Here is an 18,859-nt window from a genome sequence, read left to right as displayed (position 1 = left end):
GCTTTGTGAGTAACTCAGGCTTACGACACCGCCATCCCCTGTTGCGGCCTTTGGATAAGCAGGCCGTGCGATTCCCTGAAGAGCCACAGGGATTCACTTAACAACGGCACCCCGTGTCTCGCTTAGTGACGGGTAGGTGTATTGTGGTCGTAGGTCGAGGACTAGTGGATGAGATGCTCGAGAGAGGAATCGCCTACCTCCTGAAGTGGTCCACCAGGACCCCAACCAGCTCCCCGACTCGGTTCTCGTTGGCCGGTTGCATTTTGTGAAGACACACCACTAGGTGCTTCTGCTTCTCCAGGTGGAAGACGACCAACTGGTCCTCACCACTGGTGACACTCAGACCGGACACCTGTGAGGGCAAAGGAGGGTTAAAAAAAGGTTGTCTGGGAAATTCACGCAGGAGGAGGAGGAGGAGGAGGAAAAAGACTGTGGGGTCCTTGGTGCACACTGAAGTTGGTGGTTTCCCTGTTAGACGTCTCATGACCCAACTAAGGAATGTCATCAGTGCTAAAAGGGCGGGGGCTTTGTAGAGGAGGGGGAGGAGGACTGTGGGGTTCTCTTTGACCTTGATAGCTTTCTGGCAGATGTTTCATGACCCAGCTAGGGAACGTCATCAAGTGCTAGAAGGAAGGGGGTTTTGGAGCGAGACAGAGAGAAGGAGGGGAAGAGGAGGAGGAGGAGGAGGGGAGGAGAAAGGACTGTGAGGTCCTTGGAGCTCTCTGAGCTTGTTGGTTTCTTTGTAGACATTTCATGACCCAACTAGGTAATATCATCAGTGCTAGGAGGGCGGTTTGCAGAGGTGAGAGGAGGAGGGGGATGACTGTGGGTTCTTTGTGCTCTCTGAGCTTGGTACCTTTCTTGCAGACGTCTCATGACCCAGCTAAGCAACGTCCTCCATGCAATCTCTAAGGCTGGGAACGAGGCTCTCAGTGTTTCGCCTCCTCCATGCAACTCGGGCCTCCCTAACCCCGGAAACATCTTCTGCGGACCCCCAACCCTCCAAAAAAACCCAGGAGATCCCCTTCAACCTCCTTCTTACTGTGCCGAGAGCAATGGTCTTCTTGACTCGGTATTGCTTCCGGGGGTCCAGCTTGTAGAGGTGCTGGTCGGTGATCAGTAGGGCTCGATCCGTCCGTTTGTTACACCGGTTGATCTGGGGGGATTGGGAGGTGGTCAAGAAGGCCCCCTACCCTGAAAAGAACCAACTAGGAACCCCCCCTCAGCTGCCAGATCAAGGAAAAGGGGGGAGGCAGCCCACCCCGTTTGAGCCCCGGAGGTCAATGGGGGACCAGGCGCTGTCCTGTGGGTGCTTCTTGCTTGCAATGAAACCAGCTTTGGGCTATTTACTGTCATCTTGGAGGTGTTACCATAGAGACTTCCAGGGATAGAGCGGACTTCTCTAACTTGTTTGGGGAGAAGGGACTTGGCTGTGCCACACCTGTGGAGGCCATGCTTCTAATTTGACGCTTTGGAGGTGGCCTCATAGAGGCCTCCAGGAACAGAGCGGCCATCTTGAATTGGGCACCTGCTTGAGGTATTATCATAAAGCCTTCCTTGCATAGAGCGGCCTTCTCTCACCTGGCACCTTCCAGAGGTTGGGGGACTTGGTAGTGCCACACCTATAGATGCCATGCTTCCAACAGGCACCTTGGAGCTGGTATCATAGAAGCATCCAGGGATAGAGCGGCCTTCTTTAATCTGGCATTTCTCAGATGTTAGTGGAATTGGCAGCGCTACACCAGTGGAGGCCATGTTTCTAACTGGCCCCTGCTGGAGGTAGTATCATAGAGACCTCCAGGGATAGAACGGCCTTTTCTAACTTGGCACTTCCAGATGTTGGGAGGCCTGGCAGTGCCACAACTGTTGATGCCATGCTTCTAAGTGATACCTTGGTATCATAGAGACTTCCAGGGATAGAGCGGCCTTCTTGAATCCGGCCGTTCCCAGATGTTAGGGGAATTGGCAATGCCACAACTGTGAAGGGCAGGTCTGTCTCTCACTCTCTCTCTCTCTCTCTCTCTCTCTCTCTCTCTCTCTCTCTCTCTCTGTCCATTCATCATTCATCCTCCTTCCACCCACCCAAACCGTGCGCGTATGAGTGTGTGTCTGTCTGCCTGTCTCTTGTCAGCAAGTTGGGGGTAGCTTGGACTCCAACTCCCAGAATCCCCCAGCCAGCCTGAGCCACGTGTGCCTCTCACCTTCCGCACGTGGCAAGAGAACAACACGGAACTGAAGTGCATCTTGTCTTTCAGGGTGGAGACCTGTTTGACGAACTGGGCAGCCAAGGCTGGATTCTCCTCCGCCTGGAGAAGAAGAGAGGAGAGGAGGTGGGTTATATCTTATGGGATGGGGAAGACAAAGGGCGGAGGGAAGGAGGACTGGGGGGGGGGGTCCTTGGTGCTCTCTGACCTGGGTAGTTTCCCCCCCCATCTCTATCTCTATCTATCTATCTATCTATCTATCTATCTATCTATCTATCTATCTATCTATCTATCTATCTATCTATCTATCTATCTATCTCCCCCCTCTTTCTTTCTTTCTTTCTTTCTTTCTTTCTTTCTTTCTTTCTATATCTATCTATCTCCCCCTCTCTCTTTCTTACCATATCTATCTATCATCTATCTATCTATCATCTATCTATCATCTATCTATCTATCTATCTATCTATCTATCTATCTATCTATCTATCATCTATCTCCCTCTCTCTCTCTCTCTCTTTCTCTCCCCTCTTCTCTCTTTCTTTCCATATCTATCTATATCTATATAGCCACCTCTTTTTCTATCAATCTATCTACATACATACATACATACATACATACATACATACACACATATATACATATATATCATATCTATCTAGCTATCTATTTCTGTATCTGCCTGCCTGCCTGCCTATCTACCTATCCTTCTCTCTCTCTCCCATCCATCTATCTATCTATCTATCTATCTATCTATCTATCTATCTATCTATCTATCTATCTATCTATCTATCTCCCCTCTCTCTCTTTCTTTCTTTCTATATCTATCTATCGCCCTCTTTCTCTTTCTTTCTTTCTATCTATCTCCCCCTCTCTCTTTCTTTCTTTCTATATCTATCTATCTATCTATCTATCTATCTATCTATCATCTATCTATCTATCATCTATCTCCCTCTCTCTCTCTCTTTCTCTCTCTCTCTCTCCCCTCTTCTCTCTTTCTTTCCATATCTATCTATATCTATATAGCCACCTCTTTTTCTATCAATCTATCTACATACATACATTCATACACACATATATACATATATATCATATCTATCTAGCTATCTATTTCTATATCTGCCTGCCTGCCTATCTACCTATCCTTCTCTCTCTCTCCTATCTATCTATCTATCTATCTATCTATCTATCTATCTATCTATCTATCTATCTATCTATCTATCTCCCCTCTCTCTCTTTCTTTCTTTCTATATCTATCGCCCTCTTTCTCTTTCTTTCTTTCTATCTATCTCCCCCTCTGTCTTTCTGTCTTTCTTTCTTTCTTTCTTTCTTTCTTTCTTTCTTTCTTTCTTTCTTTCTCTATCTATCATCTATCTATCTATCTATCTATCTATCTATCTATCTATCTATCTATCTATCTATCTATCTCCCCCCTCTCTCTTTCTTTCCATATCTATCTATCATCTATCTATCTATCTATCTATCTATCTATCTATCTATCTATCTATCTATCTATCTATCTATCTATCTCCCCCCTCTCTCTTTCTTTCCATATCTATCTATCATCTATCTATCTATCTATCTATCTATCTATCTATCTATCTATCTATCTATCTATCTATCTAGGTAGCTAGCTATCTCCCCCCCCTCTTTTTCCATATCTATCTATCTCTATATAGCTACCTCTTTCTCTATCAATCTTACATACATACACACATACATACATATATATCATATCTATCTAGCTATCTATTTCTATATCTGCCTGCCTGCCTGCCTTTCTAACTATCCTTCTCTCTCTCCCATCTCTCTCTCTCTCTCTCTTTCTCTACCTACCTACCTACCTACCTACCTACATACATACATACATACATACATACATACAATATCTATTTAGCTATCTAATAGGCAGATACAATATTGTTGCCATTACAGAAACTTGGTGGGATGAAACCCACAAATGGAACATACAGCTAGAAGGATTTAAATTATTTAAAAGAAATAGACCAAATAAAAGAGGAGGTGGAGTTGCACTATATATAAGAAATACCTACGTCTCTACAGAAATAGAGCACAACAATGATGAGAACTATTTTGAGTGCATTTGGGTCAATATTAAAGTCTGGGGGGGAAATGACATTGCCATAGGTCTATACTACAGGCCACCCAACCAAGCAGAGGAAGTAGATGAACTTTTTGCTAGTCAGCTAACTAAGGTATGTAGGAAGCACACCACAATAGTAGTGGGGGATTTTAACTACCCTGACATCAACTGGGAAACAAACTCTGCACCAAGTGGAAGATCCAACAGGTTCCTAACAAACCTAGCAGACAACTTTGTTTCCCAAAAAGTAGAGAAGGGAACAAGGGGATCAGCCATATTGGACTTAATTCTCACTAACAGAGAGGAAATGATAGAAAGTGTTGAAGCCATAGGAACCCTGGGGACAAGTGACCATGCAATATTGGAATTCAACATTATGCAAACACAAGTAGTAGAACAAAGTCAAACTAGAGTCTTGGATTTTAAGAGAGCTAATTTCAATAAACTTAGGGAGAGCTTGGGAAAAATTCCATGGATGAGAATCCTCAAGGGGAAAACAGCTCAAGAAGCTTGGGAAATTTTGAAAAATGAGATTACAAAAGCCCAGTCTAGCACAACACCAATGAAGAAGAAAAATAACAGCTCCCAAAAGAAACCAGCATGGCTGCATAAAGAACTCTCTGACAAATTGAAAGACAAAAAAGATAAGTACAAAAAGTTGAAAGAGGGGGACATAACTAAGACAGAATATCAGCAAATAGCCCGAGCCTGTAAAGATGAAGTGAGGAAGGCTAAGGCTCACAATGAAGAAAGGCTTGCCGCAAAAGTAAAAAAAATAACCAAAAATGCTTCTTCCAACATGTTAAAAACAAGAAAAGAGTTAAGGAAACAATTGGTCCATTGCTGGGAGAAAGTGGCAAGAAGGTGACAAGCAACAGGGAGAAAGCAGAACTATTTAACTCATGTTTTGCTTGGAGGGTGGTTTTAAGCGTTCCGAAGGCTTCAGGGAAGCCTCCGGACGGTCCCTGAAGCCTCCGGAGAGCCTCCGGGGGGGGGGGCTCTTTTCGCCCTCCCCAGGCTCCTATAAAGCCTCTGGAGCCTGGGGAAGGCGAAAAATAGCTTTTAAAAAGGTGAACTCAGCTGTGGCACGCGTGCCATAGGTTCGCCATCACTGATCTATATCATCTATCTATAGCAATCTCTCTCTCTCTCTCCCTCCCTCCTTCTCTTCTCTCTTCCCCACCTTCTATCTACCTATCCATCAACCAGCCCAAGGGATGTGGGCAAGAGGTGCGCAGGGCCTCTCAAGGTCTGCTGTGGGAGTGAGATGCATCCTTGACTCAGTTGTGGGACCCCACGGAAGGACTGTGCTTCCTTGCAGCCTCTGAGCATGCGTGGATGTCCGTGAGAGGAGAAAGCTATTCTTTTTTTCATACATAGCCTTTGCACCACAGATTTAAAAGGGTTGGTGGGGAGAGGGGAGGCTCCCCATGTCTTCTGCCTCCAGCCAAGAGGCTTCGGGGAGGCGTCACCATGGAGATGATGGGGGCGTCCGTTGAAGAAAAAAGCCATTCTCTTAGATGTCCTGGGGTGCGCCTGGCATCACCCGAACTCGGTGCGAGGTAGGAAAAAAACCCTGCTTCTGGCTTCCCAGGAGACCCTGAGGCAGGTGGGGGTGGTGGGGTGGGGGTCTCAGGACAGGATAGGGAGAAGAGGCTCTTGATAGCACAGAGTTGAACTGGGGGGTCCTGGATGCTCTCTGAGCTGGGTGGTTTTCTTGCAGACGTTTCATGACCCAACTAAGGAACATCATCAGTGCTGGAAGGGTGGGGCTTTGTGGAGGAGGAGGAAGGAGGCTGTGGAATTCAACTCCCAGAATCCCCCAGCCACCATGGTGTCCTGTTCAAATAGAGATAGTCCTCCACATATGACCACAATTGAGCCCAGATTTCATGTCGTTGAACAAGACATCTGGTAAGTGAATTTTGCCCCATTTTATGACCTTTCTTGCCACGGTTGTTAAGTGAATCACCGGAGTTGTTACTGCAGTTGTTACATTAGTAACACGGTTGCTAAGTGAATCTGGCTTCCCCACTGTTCTTTCCTAGTCAGGAGGTCGCAAAAGGGGATGACGTGACCCCCTCCCTGGGACGTTGGAACCGTCATTAGTATGAGTCAGTTGCCAAACAGTTTTGATCACGTGACCACAGAGACATCACAATGGCCATGTGAAAAACAGCCATATCCCTTTTTTTCAGTGGCCTTGTAACTTCAAAACGGTCCCTAAACGAACTGTTATAAAATAGACACATTTGCTTCCTGTGAGATCTCCTGGTGGTCTCCTTTCCAAATGCCGAATGCATCCTGCTGTGCTTCCTAAATTAACCAGGTTTGCTGGCTGTGCATTTTAAATTTATTTTTAAAGCCACCGTGAAAAGGAAATGGAGAACAGGCCCTCTCACAATCCTACACTTGTCACACAGGATAACCCTACAATTTGGATAAATCACGGATTTCTCCAATGAAGTGACCGCCCCACTCCGGAGTAACTCCAGATCTTTGACTCACAACTCAACGTGACACACACACACACAACCCCCCCCCCCCAAGTCAAAGCGTAAACAGATGGCAAATCTGGGGAAGAGAAAAAACAACCACAACCCACACCTCCCATTGTCCTCGCCCACCAACAGCCGGGAAGAAAAGCGTGGGCCAAGAGGCGCTTAAAATGTCACTAAGCGGAGCTCTTTAATTAGCTGGCATTTCAAAGCTGGTTTGTATGAGGTTTCCTTTCCGGAAGTTGTGGGCACCCCGATTCCGGAGGTTTTTAAGAAAAAAATCGGGTGACTCTCATATGATCTCCTGATCGAGCAGAGGGCTAGGCTAGATGACCTCCAAGGTCCCTTCCATCTCTGTCATTCCATGATTCTGTAAGGGTCTCCTGTTTGAGCAGGGGGTTGGACTAGATGACCTCCAAGATCCCTTCCAACTCTGTGATTCTGTTATTCTGCTTTTCACAAGGATCTTTAATGCTCCAAAAGGCTGCAGTTGCAGCCTTTTACTCCATGTGAAGTGATTTTTGCTCCATTTTATGACCTTTCTTAGCAAGAGTTCTTAAGCAAATCACTGCAGTTGCTAAGCTATTGAACCGGTCGTTAAGTAAATCTCGGTCCCCCGTTGCCTTTGCTTGTCAGAAGGTCGCAAAAGGGGATAACGCAATTCCCAGGATACTGTGGCTGTCATAGGTACAAGTCGGTCGCCGACCTTCTGAATTTGGATCAACCTATCACAGGGGATGCTGTGATGGTCGTAAGTGTGAGACACCGTCCTAAATCCCTTTATTCCAGTGCTGCTGTAACTTTGAGGGGGTTGCCAAATGAACGAGGGTAAGGAGAATTCCTGATGTTCAAATCAGACTACAAAGCCCATGTTTCATAGTTTGTCCTCATTTCACGACTGGTTGGTGAGTGGTGATTCTGTGGTAACTTTGAACCATCGCTAAACGAATGGTTATAAGTCAAGAACACCCTGTACGAACCGAGGCTGCGTAAGTGTCCAAAGGCCTTTTCTGATAGAGCAACATGTCGAAAGAAAGAACGGGTGTGAGAATCACACAATTGTACATACCGACACTAAATAGTTCTGTCTCCAGTTTTGGCAACAACCCCAATTTTTCCTCCGGCCTTGCAAGACGTCGAAGGCGGCAACTTTGGCTTTGATTTGGCCCATCTCGGACGGAGGGATGTTAGTCACCAGCTGCCTGGCTCGCCACCTGTAACAACACAACCGCAAGCACAACAGTTAACAATGATATGCAGTGGTTCGCTTAGTGACGGTTGAAGCATGCAAGGTGAACGAAACTGAGACAGTCAGGAACTTAAAGGCTTTAAGAGGGGAGGACTTCCACTCCCAGAATCCCCCATCCAGCTATGCTTTAAGAGGGGTGGACTTCCACTCCCAGAATCCCCCAGCCAGCTATGCTTTAAGAGGGGAGGACTTCCACTCCCAGAATCCCCCATCCAGCTATGCTTTAAGAGCAGATGATTTCCACTCCCAGAATCCCCTATCCAGCTATGCTTTAAGAGGGGAGGACTTCCACTCCCAGAATCCCCCATCCAGCTATGCTTTAAGAGGGGAGGACTCCCACTCCCAGAATCCCCCATCCAGCTATGCTTTAAGAGGGGAGGACTTCCACTCCCAGAATCCCCCAGTCAGCTATGCTTTAAGAGGGGAGGACTTCCACTCCCAGAATCCCCCATCCAGCAATGCTTTAAGAGGGGAGGACTTCCACTCCCAGAATCCCCCATCCAGCTATGCTTTAAGAGCAGATGATTTCCACTCCCAGAATCCCCCATCCAGTTATGCTTTAAGAGGGGAGGACTTCCACTCCCAGAATCCCCCATCCAGTTATGCTTTAAGAGGGGAGGACTTCCACTCCCAGAATCCCCCATCCAGCTATGCTTTAAGAGGGGAGGACTCCCACTCCCAGAATCCCCCATCCAGCTATGCTTTAAGAGGGGAGGACTTCCACTCCCAGAATCCCCCAGTCAGCTATGCTTTAAGAGGGGAGGACTTCCACTCCCAGAATCCCCCATCCAGCAATGCTTTAAGAGGGGAGGACTTCCACTCCCAGAATCCCCCATCCAGCTATGCTTTAAGAGCAGATGATTTCCACTCCCAGAATCCCCCATCCAGCTATGCTTTAAGAGCAGATGATTTCCACTCCCAGAATCCCCCATCCAGTTATGCTTTAAGAGGGGAGGACTTCCACTCCCAGAATCCCCCAGCCAGCTATGCTTTAAGAGGGGAGGACTTCCATTCCCAGAATCCCCCAGTCAGCTATGCTTTAAGAGGGGAGGACTTCCACTCCCAGAATCCCCTATCCAGCTATGCTTTAAGAGCAGATGATTTCCACTCCCAGAATCCCTCATCCAGTTATGCTTTAAGAGGGGAGGACTTCCACTCCCAGAATCCCCCAGCCAGCTCTGCTTTAAGAGCAGATGATTTCCACTCCCAGAATCCCTCATCCAGTTATGCTTTAAGAGGGGAGGACTTCCACTCCCAGAATCCCCTAGCCAGAATGCTTTAAGAGCAGATGATTTCCACTCCCAGAATCCCCCATTCAGCTATGCTTTAAGAGGGAAGGACTTCCACTCCCAGAATCCCCCAGCCAGCTATGCTTTAAGAGGGAAGGACTTCCACTCCCAGAATCCCCCAGTCAGCTATGCTTTAAGAGGGGAGGACTTCCACTCCCAGAATCCCCCATCCAGCTATGCTTTAAGAGGGGAGGACTTCCACTCCCAGAATCCCCCAGCCATCTTGCTTTAAGAGGGGAGGACTTCCACTCCCAGAATCCCCCATCCAGGATGCTTTAAGAGGGGGGGACTTCCACTCCCAGAATCCCCCATCCAGCTATGCTTTAAGAGGGGAGGACTTCCACTCCCAGAATCCCCCAGCCATCTTGCTTTAAGAGGGGAGGACTTCCACTCCCAGAATCCCCCAGCCAGGATGCTTTAAGAGGGGAGGACTTCCACTCCCAGAATCCCCCAGCCATCTTGCTTTAAGAGGGGAGGACTTCCACTCCCAGAATCCCCCATCCAGCTATGCTTTAAGAGGGGAGGACTCCAACTCCCAGAATCCCCCATCCAGCTATGCTTTAAGAGGGGAGGACTTCCACTCCCAGAATCCCCCAGCCATCTTGCTTTAAGAGGGGGGACTTCCACTCCCAGAATCCCCCATCCAGCTATGCTTTAAGAGGGGAGGACTTCCACTCCCAGAATCCCCCATCCAGCTATGCTTTAAGAGGGGAGGACTCCAACTCCCAGAATCCCCCATCCAGCTATGCTTTAAGAGGGGAGGACTTCCACTCCCAGAATCCCCCAGCCATCTTGCTTTAAGAGGGGGGACTTCCACTCCCAGAATCCCCCATCCAGCTATGCTTTAAGAGGGGAGGACTTCCACTCCCAGAATCCCCCAGCCATCTTGCTTTAAGAGGGGAGGACTTCCACTCCCAGAATCCCCCATCCAGGATGCTTTAAGAGGGGGGGACTTCCACTCCCAGAATCCCCCATCCAGCTATGCTTTAAGAGGGGAGGACTTCCACTCCCAGAATCCCCCAGCCATCTTGCTTTAAGAGGGGAGGACTTCCACTCCCAGAATCCCCCAGCCAGGATGCTTTAAGAGGGGAGGACTTCCACTCCCAGAATCCCCCAGCCATCTTGCTTTAAGAGGGGAGGACTTCCACTCCCAGAATCCCCCATCCAGCTATGCTTTAAGAGGGGAGGACTCCAACTCCCAGAATCCCCCATCCAGCTATGCTTTAAGAGGGGAGGACTTCCACTCCCAGAATCCCCCAGCCATCTTGCTTTAAGAGGGGGGACTTCCACTCCCAGAATCCCCCATCCAGCTATGCTTTAAGAGGGGAGGACTTCCACTCCCAGAATCCCCCAGCCAGGATGCTTTAAGAGGGGAGGACTTCCACTCCCAGAATCCCCCAGCCATCTTGCTTTAAGAGGGGAGGACTTCCACTCCCAGAATCCCCCATCCAGCTATGCTTTAAGAGGGGAGGACTCCAACTCCCAGAATCCCCCATCCAGCTATGCTTTAAGAGGGGAGGACTTCCACTCCCAGAATCCCCCAGCCATCTTGCTTTAAGAGGGGAGGACTCCCACTCCCAGAATCCCCCATCCAGCTATGCTTTAAGAGGGGAGGACTTCCACTCCCAGAATCCCCCATCCAGGATGCTTTAAGAGGGGGGGACTTCCACTCCCAGAATCCCCCATCCAGCTATGCTTTAAGAGGGGAGGACTTCCACTCCCAGAATCCCCCAGCCATCTTGCTTTAAGAGGGGAGGACTTCCACTCCCAGAATCCCCCAGCCAGGATGCTTTAAGAGGGGAGGACTTCCACTCCCAGAATCCCCCAGCCATCTTGCTTTAAGAGGGGAGGACTTCCACTCCCAGAATCCCCCATCCAGCTATGCTTTAAGAGGGGAGGACTCCAACTCCCAGAATCCCCCATCCAGCTATGCTTTAAGAGGGGAGGACTTCCACTCCCAGAATCCCCCAGCCATCTTGCTTTAAGAGGGGGGACTTCCACTCCCAGAATCCCCCATCCAGCTATGCTTTAAGAGGGGAGGACTTCCACTCCCAGAATCCCCCAGCCAGGATGCTTTAAGAGGGGAGGACTTCCACTCCCAGAATCCCCCAGCCATCTTGCTTTAAGAGGGGAGGACTTCCACTCCCAGAATCCCCCATCCAGCTATGCTTTAAGAGGGGAGGACTCCAACTCCCAGAATCCCCCATCCAGCTATGCTTTAAGAGGGGAGGACTTCCACTCCCAGAATCCCCCAGCCATCTTGCTTTAAGAGGGGGGACTTCCACTCCCAGAATCCCCCATCCAGCTATGCTTTAAGAGGGGAGGACTTCCACTCCCAGAATCCCCCAGCCAGGATGCTTTAAGAGGGGAGGACTCCAATGCTGGCTGGGGGATTCTGGGAGTGGAAGTCCTCCCCTCTAAGGAAATTGTCGTGGGGGATTACCTGCAAAAGATGAGTTTGCTGCTCTCCTGGAACTGGGCCAGCACCTCTGGAGGCTCCGGCCACTCCACGCTTTTGCCATAGTCGGCCATGCTCCGGACCCCTTGGAAGCGTTGTAGGAGCTCCAATAAGTGAGACTTCACTTTGTGGCGCTTGTAGTAGGACATGATGGTGTAGATGGCCCGTAGGTATCGGCAGCGCTTGCGGGCAAGAGCTCCTCTCCAAACCTGGGAACAGAGGAACGTCATAACCCTGAGTCTGCACAATAGGGGGGCCATTTGGAGGGGTCACAAAGACAATGTTGTGGATCCCATAATCCCCCGCTCAGACCCATGATAGTCCTCAACTTACAACCCCAATTGAGCCCTGGATTTCGTTTTCTGAGCGAGACAGTTGTTAAGTGAATTCTGTCCCATTTTACGACCTTTCCTGCTACCACCGTTAAGTGAATCCCTGCAGTTGTTAAAATTAGTCACACTGTTGTCTGGCTTCCTTCTTGTCAGACGGTCGCAAAAGCAGATTATATGACCCTGGGATACTGTGACCGTCTTAAACATGAGTCACACATTCTAATTTTGTTCACCTGACCTTGGGGATGCCACAATGGTTGTAAATGTGAAAAACAGTCATACCATTAGTCCTCAACTTACAACTACAATTGAGCCCCAAATTTAGGCTATTAAGTGAGAAATGTGGTGAGTGAGTTTGCTCCATTTCTGGCCACATTTGTTAAGTGAATCAATGCCATTCTTAAATTAGCCACCCGGTCGCTAAGTGAATGGGGCTTCCCCATTGACTTCCCTTTTCAAATGGTTGCAAGAAATGATCACGTAACTCCAGGATATCGCCATTGTCATAAATGCGAGTCAGTGACCGAGCATCCGAGTGGAAGTCACGGGATCACAGTATTATTTGTGAAGAACGGTGGATGGATATTTTTTTCCAATGCAGTTGTAACTTTGAACAGTCACTAAACAGACGGTCATAAATCGAGGACTGCCTGCAGGTCACTTTTTTTTCACTGCCATTGTAACTTTGAACGGTCACTAAAGGAGGTAGCGTAAATCAAAGAGCAGCTGAATTTCCAACAGCGAATGTGTTGTGCGGAGTTCCTCACTTGGATTCCGTGTAGTTTTGGGTCCGGGCATCCACTGGGGCGAGAAAATCAGGCACATGGCTTCTTCCTAGTGATCCACAACCCTTACCCACAACCCCTTGTTACCTTCTGCAACAACAACACAATAATGGGGATCAGGTTGGCACGCTCCTGTTCCAGGGCAAACAAGGTCCGGGGCGTTCGGATGAAGATCTTGGTTTGGCCGTACGCCACGTCGTCTTGGAAGCCGTGTTGCTCTATCAGGGCTTGTGTGGCTGCGGCGTCAGTGGCCATGAGGTGGTTGGGCCAGGTGTATTCACACGTCATCTTATACCTGGATGAAGAAGAAGAAGGTTGGAGAGTTGACCTGCTTTGACCGGACTGTAGAGGGTCTTCAGAAGACCCATTGGAGGGTCTGCAGCTCAACGTCGACAATGCCGTTCCCGTCCCAAAGCACAAAACCCAGGTTGTTTGTCCTAGAGACAAACGCTTCCTCCGTTTGATGTTTCTCGCAATTGGGAAATGAAAGCCTGCAGATTTTGACCGCGCAAGGAAAAAGCTAGCAGATCGAATAGAAAGAAGATAGCTCAGCTCCGTCCTTGCTCTGCTGGGAACCAGGATTCACCCCGTTGGATATGTATCACCTTTTTTGTAGGGTTCTTGCTGGTGTGTGTGTGTGTGTGTGTGTGTGTGTGTGAGCTTGGGATTTTTTTCCCTGAAGACGTTTCATGACTCAACTAGATAACATAATCAGTGAGAGGAGGAGGAGGAGAGAGAGGAGGACTGTGGGGTTCTTAGTGCTCTCTGAGCTGGGTTGTTTTCTTGCAGAAGTCTCATGATCCAAGTAGGTAACCACATCAGTGCTACAAAGGAGTGGTATTACAGACTGTGTTCTTTGCTTTTTTCCTCCATTCAACTTTTCCAAAACAGCTACAAAATGTTTACACACCGCTTATAATGTCCACCCTGCTTTCCGGGCTGCATCCCGGACCCTCCTCCGCCCCCTTCCCGCTTAGCAAACAGCCAAAGGTCCAAGTTCCACCAAAGGCTGCCCAAGATAACTCCAGGGTTTTTCTTCTTCTGGGACTTTTGCAAACACTCGGCCGCAAACCCTACCGGAGTAAGAAACGGTGGTACGGTTGCCTGTAGGCGAAGCCGGCCCTTCGGACCCGGACGTTCTCCAAAAGACCCAAATATGAGACTTGGTGACGGCAACGTTCCTCATCAAACAGAAGTGGAGACTTCTGGTCGTTGGGCTTGATGCAACGAACGTAGTAAGGCTCCTGTTGAGAAAGGAAAATGCCTGGAGTTACGAGAGGACCTTTTCATGTCTTCAGTTTGCCCCATTGCCTAAAATTTCTGGTTTGAAACATCAGGTTTCCTTGGGTGACACAAGCACCTACAGCTGTGATGACGAACCTATAGCAGTGGCACGCTGAACTCTGTCTGTGGGCATGGGTACTATCGCCAGCTTTTCTTCTGGTTTCCGGCATGCACGCTGGTTTTTGCGGGCACCGGAAAACGGTCTGAAAAACGGGCTATTTTGGGGCGCCTTCTTCAGGCCGTTTTTGGCTCGAAAAACGGCCTGAAAATGGCCCGAAAAACAGCCAGGAACATGTGCGCATCGGCCAGCTGGTCTTCACGGACATTCTGGTTTGGCCACTCAATCCTATTCGCCATCCCTGACCTATAGCAAATTTGAAATCGGGATGTACGACTACAAATGTGCCTCAAATTTCCATCACTAAGAGAGTTGTTAAGTGAGCTATGCCCCATTTTATGACCTTTCTTGCCACCATTGCTAAGTGAATCCCTGTCATTGTTAGTCACACGGTCGTTAAGCGAATCTGGCTTCCCCATTGACTTTGCTTGTCAGAAGGTCATAAAAGGGGATTATGTGATCCTGGGACACAGTGACTGTCATAAATATGAGTCGCTTGACAAGCGTCTGAATTTTGATCATATCACCCCAGGATCAGTGAAATGGTCGTAAGTGTGAAAAACGGCCGTAAGCCATTTTTTCGGTGCTGTTGTAACTTTGAATGGCCATTAAACAAACTGTTGTAAGTCAAGGACTTACCTGAACCACACAACCCTGGTACTGATTTCACAATCTCAGCTATTCACTTAACAACAGTGGCAAGAAAGGTTGTAAAATGGGGCAAAACGTATTTAATGACTGCCTCATTTGCCAATAGAAATGTTGGGCTCAATGTTAGTCTTAAGTTGAGGACTACCTATAAAAACTTGCCAACATCCAAAAGGAGTGTGTTTGTATCGCATTTGTTAAAGAGGATTTTGGCTGCCGGCTGTCTCCGATATGCCAACTTTTCCAAGATTTTCGAGCCTTAAATGCTGTGGCTTTGGGTTTCTACTTATGGAGGTGTTGCATAATAAACCTTTAAAACTAACCATAATCTCCATCTTAATGTGGCTTATTTATAGCACACCAGTCATGCACAAACTTCCATCTAGCAGACCTCTAATTTTAGCTGCCACCAAAGCTGAAAATAGACCCAGTAAGCAATGAGCAACCGTCCCACTCCTTCTCCATCCACAGCCCCTCCTTCCCCAACCGGAAGGGAACTCCGGAATGCCGGCTTGTCTCTGTCTCATTCTTGTCTCATGCCCTGTTCATAGTACTGGGGGATTCTAGGAATTGAAGTCCACCTGTCTTCAGGTTGTTCAGTTTGAGGGACACAGAAGGAGGATCTCAGATACTTGGGAAGGTGCTGCTAAGATCCTCCAGCAGCTTGTTAGCCCTTTTTCAGAGCCTTGTTCACAAGACTGGGGAATTCTGGGAGTTGAAGTGCACCATCTTAAAGCTTCCATGGTTGAAGGACATAGAACGAGGCTCTGAGATACTTGGGAAGGTCTCTACTGCTAAGTTTGAAGGACATAGGAGGAGGACCTCAGATACTTGGGAAGATGTCTGATGAACTGCCCTGCTGATCTGTTTACCCCAGTTTTTCAGAATTGTGTCCACAGAGTGAAAAATGGGGTCAGTGAACCTCGAAATTCAGAGGTCCAGAGATGGCATGTTCCTTGTACAACGGAGAAACGGACCGGGATGTCCATGATCAAGAACTTTGGTTGACCTCATGGAGAACAGAAACAAGGTTTGATCCTCCAACACCGTGCAACAGCGCTCCTCAAGCTTGGTTACTTGAAGATGGGTGGACTTCAACTCTACTGTCTACTGAGGTCCTCCAGGGGCCTCTTTGCCCCCGTTTCTCTTTTTCGAGCCCCGTTCTGAAGAGTGGGGAATTCTGGGAGTTGAAGTCCACCTATCTCCAAAGGAACGTTGCTTGTGGAACGTTGCCAGAAAAGGAAGATCTGAGATACCTTGGAAGCTAGGTTGTCCACCAACGCCACGATGGAGTTCTTGAACAGGGTGGCCGCAGTCAGGGGGCGCTTTGTCACCTCCGTGATGCTCTGCTTGCCCTCCGGCCACATCTCCTGGAGGAGGGGGTCGGCGCTGGGAAAAGATGCCAAGAGAGGTTAAAAAAAAGTCAAGATGGCGGCTGGGATGTTGCTGCAAAGTTGGGATTTTGCAGACAAATCCACCTCTTGTCACGAGGCGCTAAGAAGCATGAATGCTCAAACTTTTGGAATCGCCCGTTAATGAAGTTTGGCTCCTTTCCCGGTCAAGAGTTTAGAGGCTGATTTAACATGATGAGAGTTGTAGTCCGATGCTTTTGGAGGCCTGGCCGCTACGCCAAGTAATTTCCTTAACTGACTTGCTACCAAGACCAGGGAAGACAATAATAATAATAATAATAATAATAATAATAATAATAATAATAATAATAATAATAATAATAATAATAATAATAATAATAATAATTTGAGAAAAATAAGGTTACAATCATAGACATCGCAATACCAGGTGATAGCAGGGTTGACGAGAAGGAACATGAAAAAATTGCGAAACACCAGGACTTAAAAATTGAAATTCAACGATTATGGCACAAACCAGCAGTGGTAATTCCAGTGGTAATCGGCACACTGGGTGCTATTCCAAAAGCACTGGAATTACATTTAAAACAGTTAAAAGTTGACAAAATCACCATCAGTCAAATGCAAAAAGCTGCACTGCTTGGATCTGCACGTATATTACGAAAATACGTTACGACGTCCTAGGCCCCTGGGTGGGGCCCGACTAGTAATCAATGCCAAATCCAGCGAAACAACTGGCCGCTGTGATACAATCGTATAATAATAATAATAATAATAATAATAATAATAATAATAACAACAACAACAACAACAACAACAACAACAACTCCACCGTTGCCAGTCCCAAGCCCGGATGAGAAAGGAGAAGGGTTGGGGTCAGGTTGGCAACCTGGCCCCATAAAAACTCGCCAACCCATACAATATAGTGAAAGAAACGACTAAAAATTCTATACCGCATCGGTCATCGTGCGGGTTAACAAGGGCTGCGGCGGATGTTGAGGTCCCTGGGCATCCGTTGACAAGTGGGCTACAAGTGGACCAGCCAACAAAACAACAAAAATATAGTGCAGATGAAAATCGGGCCATAATGGCCAGTTATTACAACTCAGAGCCAAAAAAAGAGGCTACTTAAAGCGAATGTATGATTTATGGAAACAACAATATCCAGATTCAAATGTTAGTGAACAACGACTAGCAGATCAAAGGCGATTTATTATTCGGAATAAAGTGTTTAATGAAGTTGAACTCAGGCAAATTGCAAAAAAATAAATAAATCACAAGAGGAATTGACTGATACTCAAGACACAACTAAAGAAATCATAGTAGAACTCCTAGAGGTAGCTGCTGGAGAGGAAATAACAACACTACCACCAGAACCAGTTATCATTGAACCAACTGATGAACCAACTCAAAAGCAAAAAGAACTGAAGTACAAGATCATGGAGCATTTTCTGGCTAGTGAGGAAAGGCAACGTTTACCATCATTAAAAACTGTCCCTAAGAAAATTTTGGATCCTATCATGAAAATGGTTAATGCAGTGCTTTCAACAATTGAATCGGGATCCATCTTGGAAATGAATCAGTTAATGTACAGTGCAGTCACTAATGAACTAGGCATTAAAATCAAAGCACCTAAGCACACAATGGAAAAAACATCAAAGCCAAAGTCGAAAATCCGATTAGAACAAAAAGTCAAAAAATTAAGGGCAGATGCTAGCAACTTAAAGAACATGCATGAGCCACGGCTTAAAAACAGAAAAATCATAGATCAGCTGATCAGAACATATAGATTGGATACAAGAAACATCAATGAAACTGTAGAGATTGTAAAACAGCAGATAACAGCAACAGCTAGAAAAATTGAGAGATATGAGGCACAAATCATCCAATACAAACAAAATCAACAATTTCGATCAGACCAACAGCGTTTTTATCAAAGTCTTAATGTGAATGGTGACACTAAAAGTGAAAAAAGAGAAAAGCAGGCCACAGCTGAATTCTGGAAAGAATTGTGGGAAAATGCAAAGGACTACAATAAGGAAGCAAAGTGGATACATGACTTTGAGGAAAGCATTGGCAACAAACAAATGCAGGTATTAGAAATAACAACTGAGATGGTCAAAAATCAAGTAAAAAAAGTAAAGAATTGGACATCACCTGGAAATGACCTATTACATGGTTTCTGGCTCAAATATCTGACCAGTTTTCATGCAATATTGGCCAGGAAACTGAATGAAATTTTACAAAATGGTCAAATTGATGAATGGTTGACAACTAGAAAAACATACTTGATTCAGAAAGATGCAACCTAAGGAACAATACCTGAAAACTACAGACCAATAACATGCTTGCCAACAACCTTCAAATTACTCACAGGCATTATTGCAGATAATATTATGGATTATTTGGAAACAAACAACACCTTGTCAGTAGAGCAAAAAGGCAATAAAAGAAGGAGCAGGGGCACAAAAGATCAGCTCCTGATTGATAAAATGATATTAGAAAATTGTAAGAAAAGAAAAA

General features: G+C 46.9%; 1 protein-coding gene across 1 annotated transcript in view; it reads right to left on the bottom strand.

Annotated features, from left to right (window-relative positions):
* Positions 1 to 18,859, bottom strand: part of MYO1G (myosin IG) — a 62,970-nt gene that overhangs the window by 18,121 nt on the left and 25,990 nt on the right. The window contains exons 14-21 of the mRNA XM_081933441.1: positions 16,223 to 16,355; positions 13,994 to 14,160; positions 13,004 to 13,211; positions 11,785 to 12,008; positions 7,873 to 8,017; positions 2,202 to 2,306; positions 1,043 to 1,156; positions 198 to 352 (exon numbers count right to left, since the gene is read on the bottom strand). Coding sequence (XP_081789567.1) covers positions 198 to 352; positions 1,043 to 1,156; positions 2,202 to 2,306; positions 7,873 to 8,017; positions 11,785 to 12,008; positions 13,004 to 13,211; positions 13,994 to 14,160; positions 16,223 to 16,355 — 1,251 coding nt within the window. The remainder of the gene's footprint in view (positions 1 to 197; positions 353 to 1,042; positions 1,157 to 2,201; positions 2,307 to 7,872; positions 8,018 to 11,784; positions 12,009 to 13,003; positions 13,212 to 13,993; positions 14,161 to 16,222; positions 16,356 to 18,859) is intronic.

The sequence above is a fragment of the Natrix helvetica genome (genome assembly GCF_964273705.1).
Source record: "Natrix helvetica genome assembly, chromosome: Z".
Classification (NCBI taxonomy): domain Eukaryota; kingdom Metazoa; phylum Chordata; class Lepidosauria; order Squamata; family Natricidae; genus Natrix; species Natrix helvetica.
The sequence above is the reverse complement of the archived record's forward strand: the minus strand, read 5'-3'. Positions and strand labels throughout refer to the sequence as shown.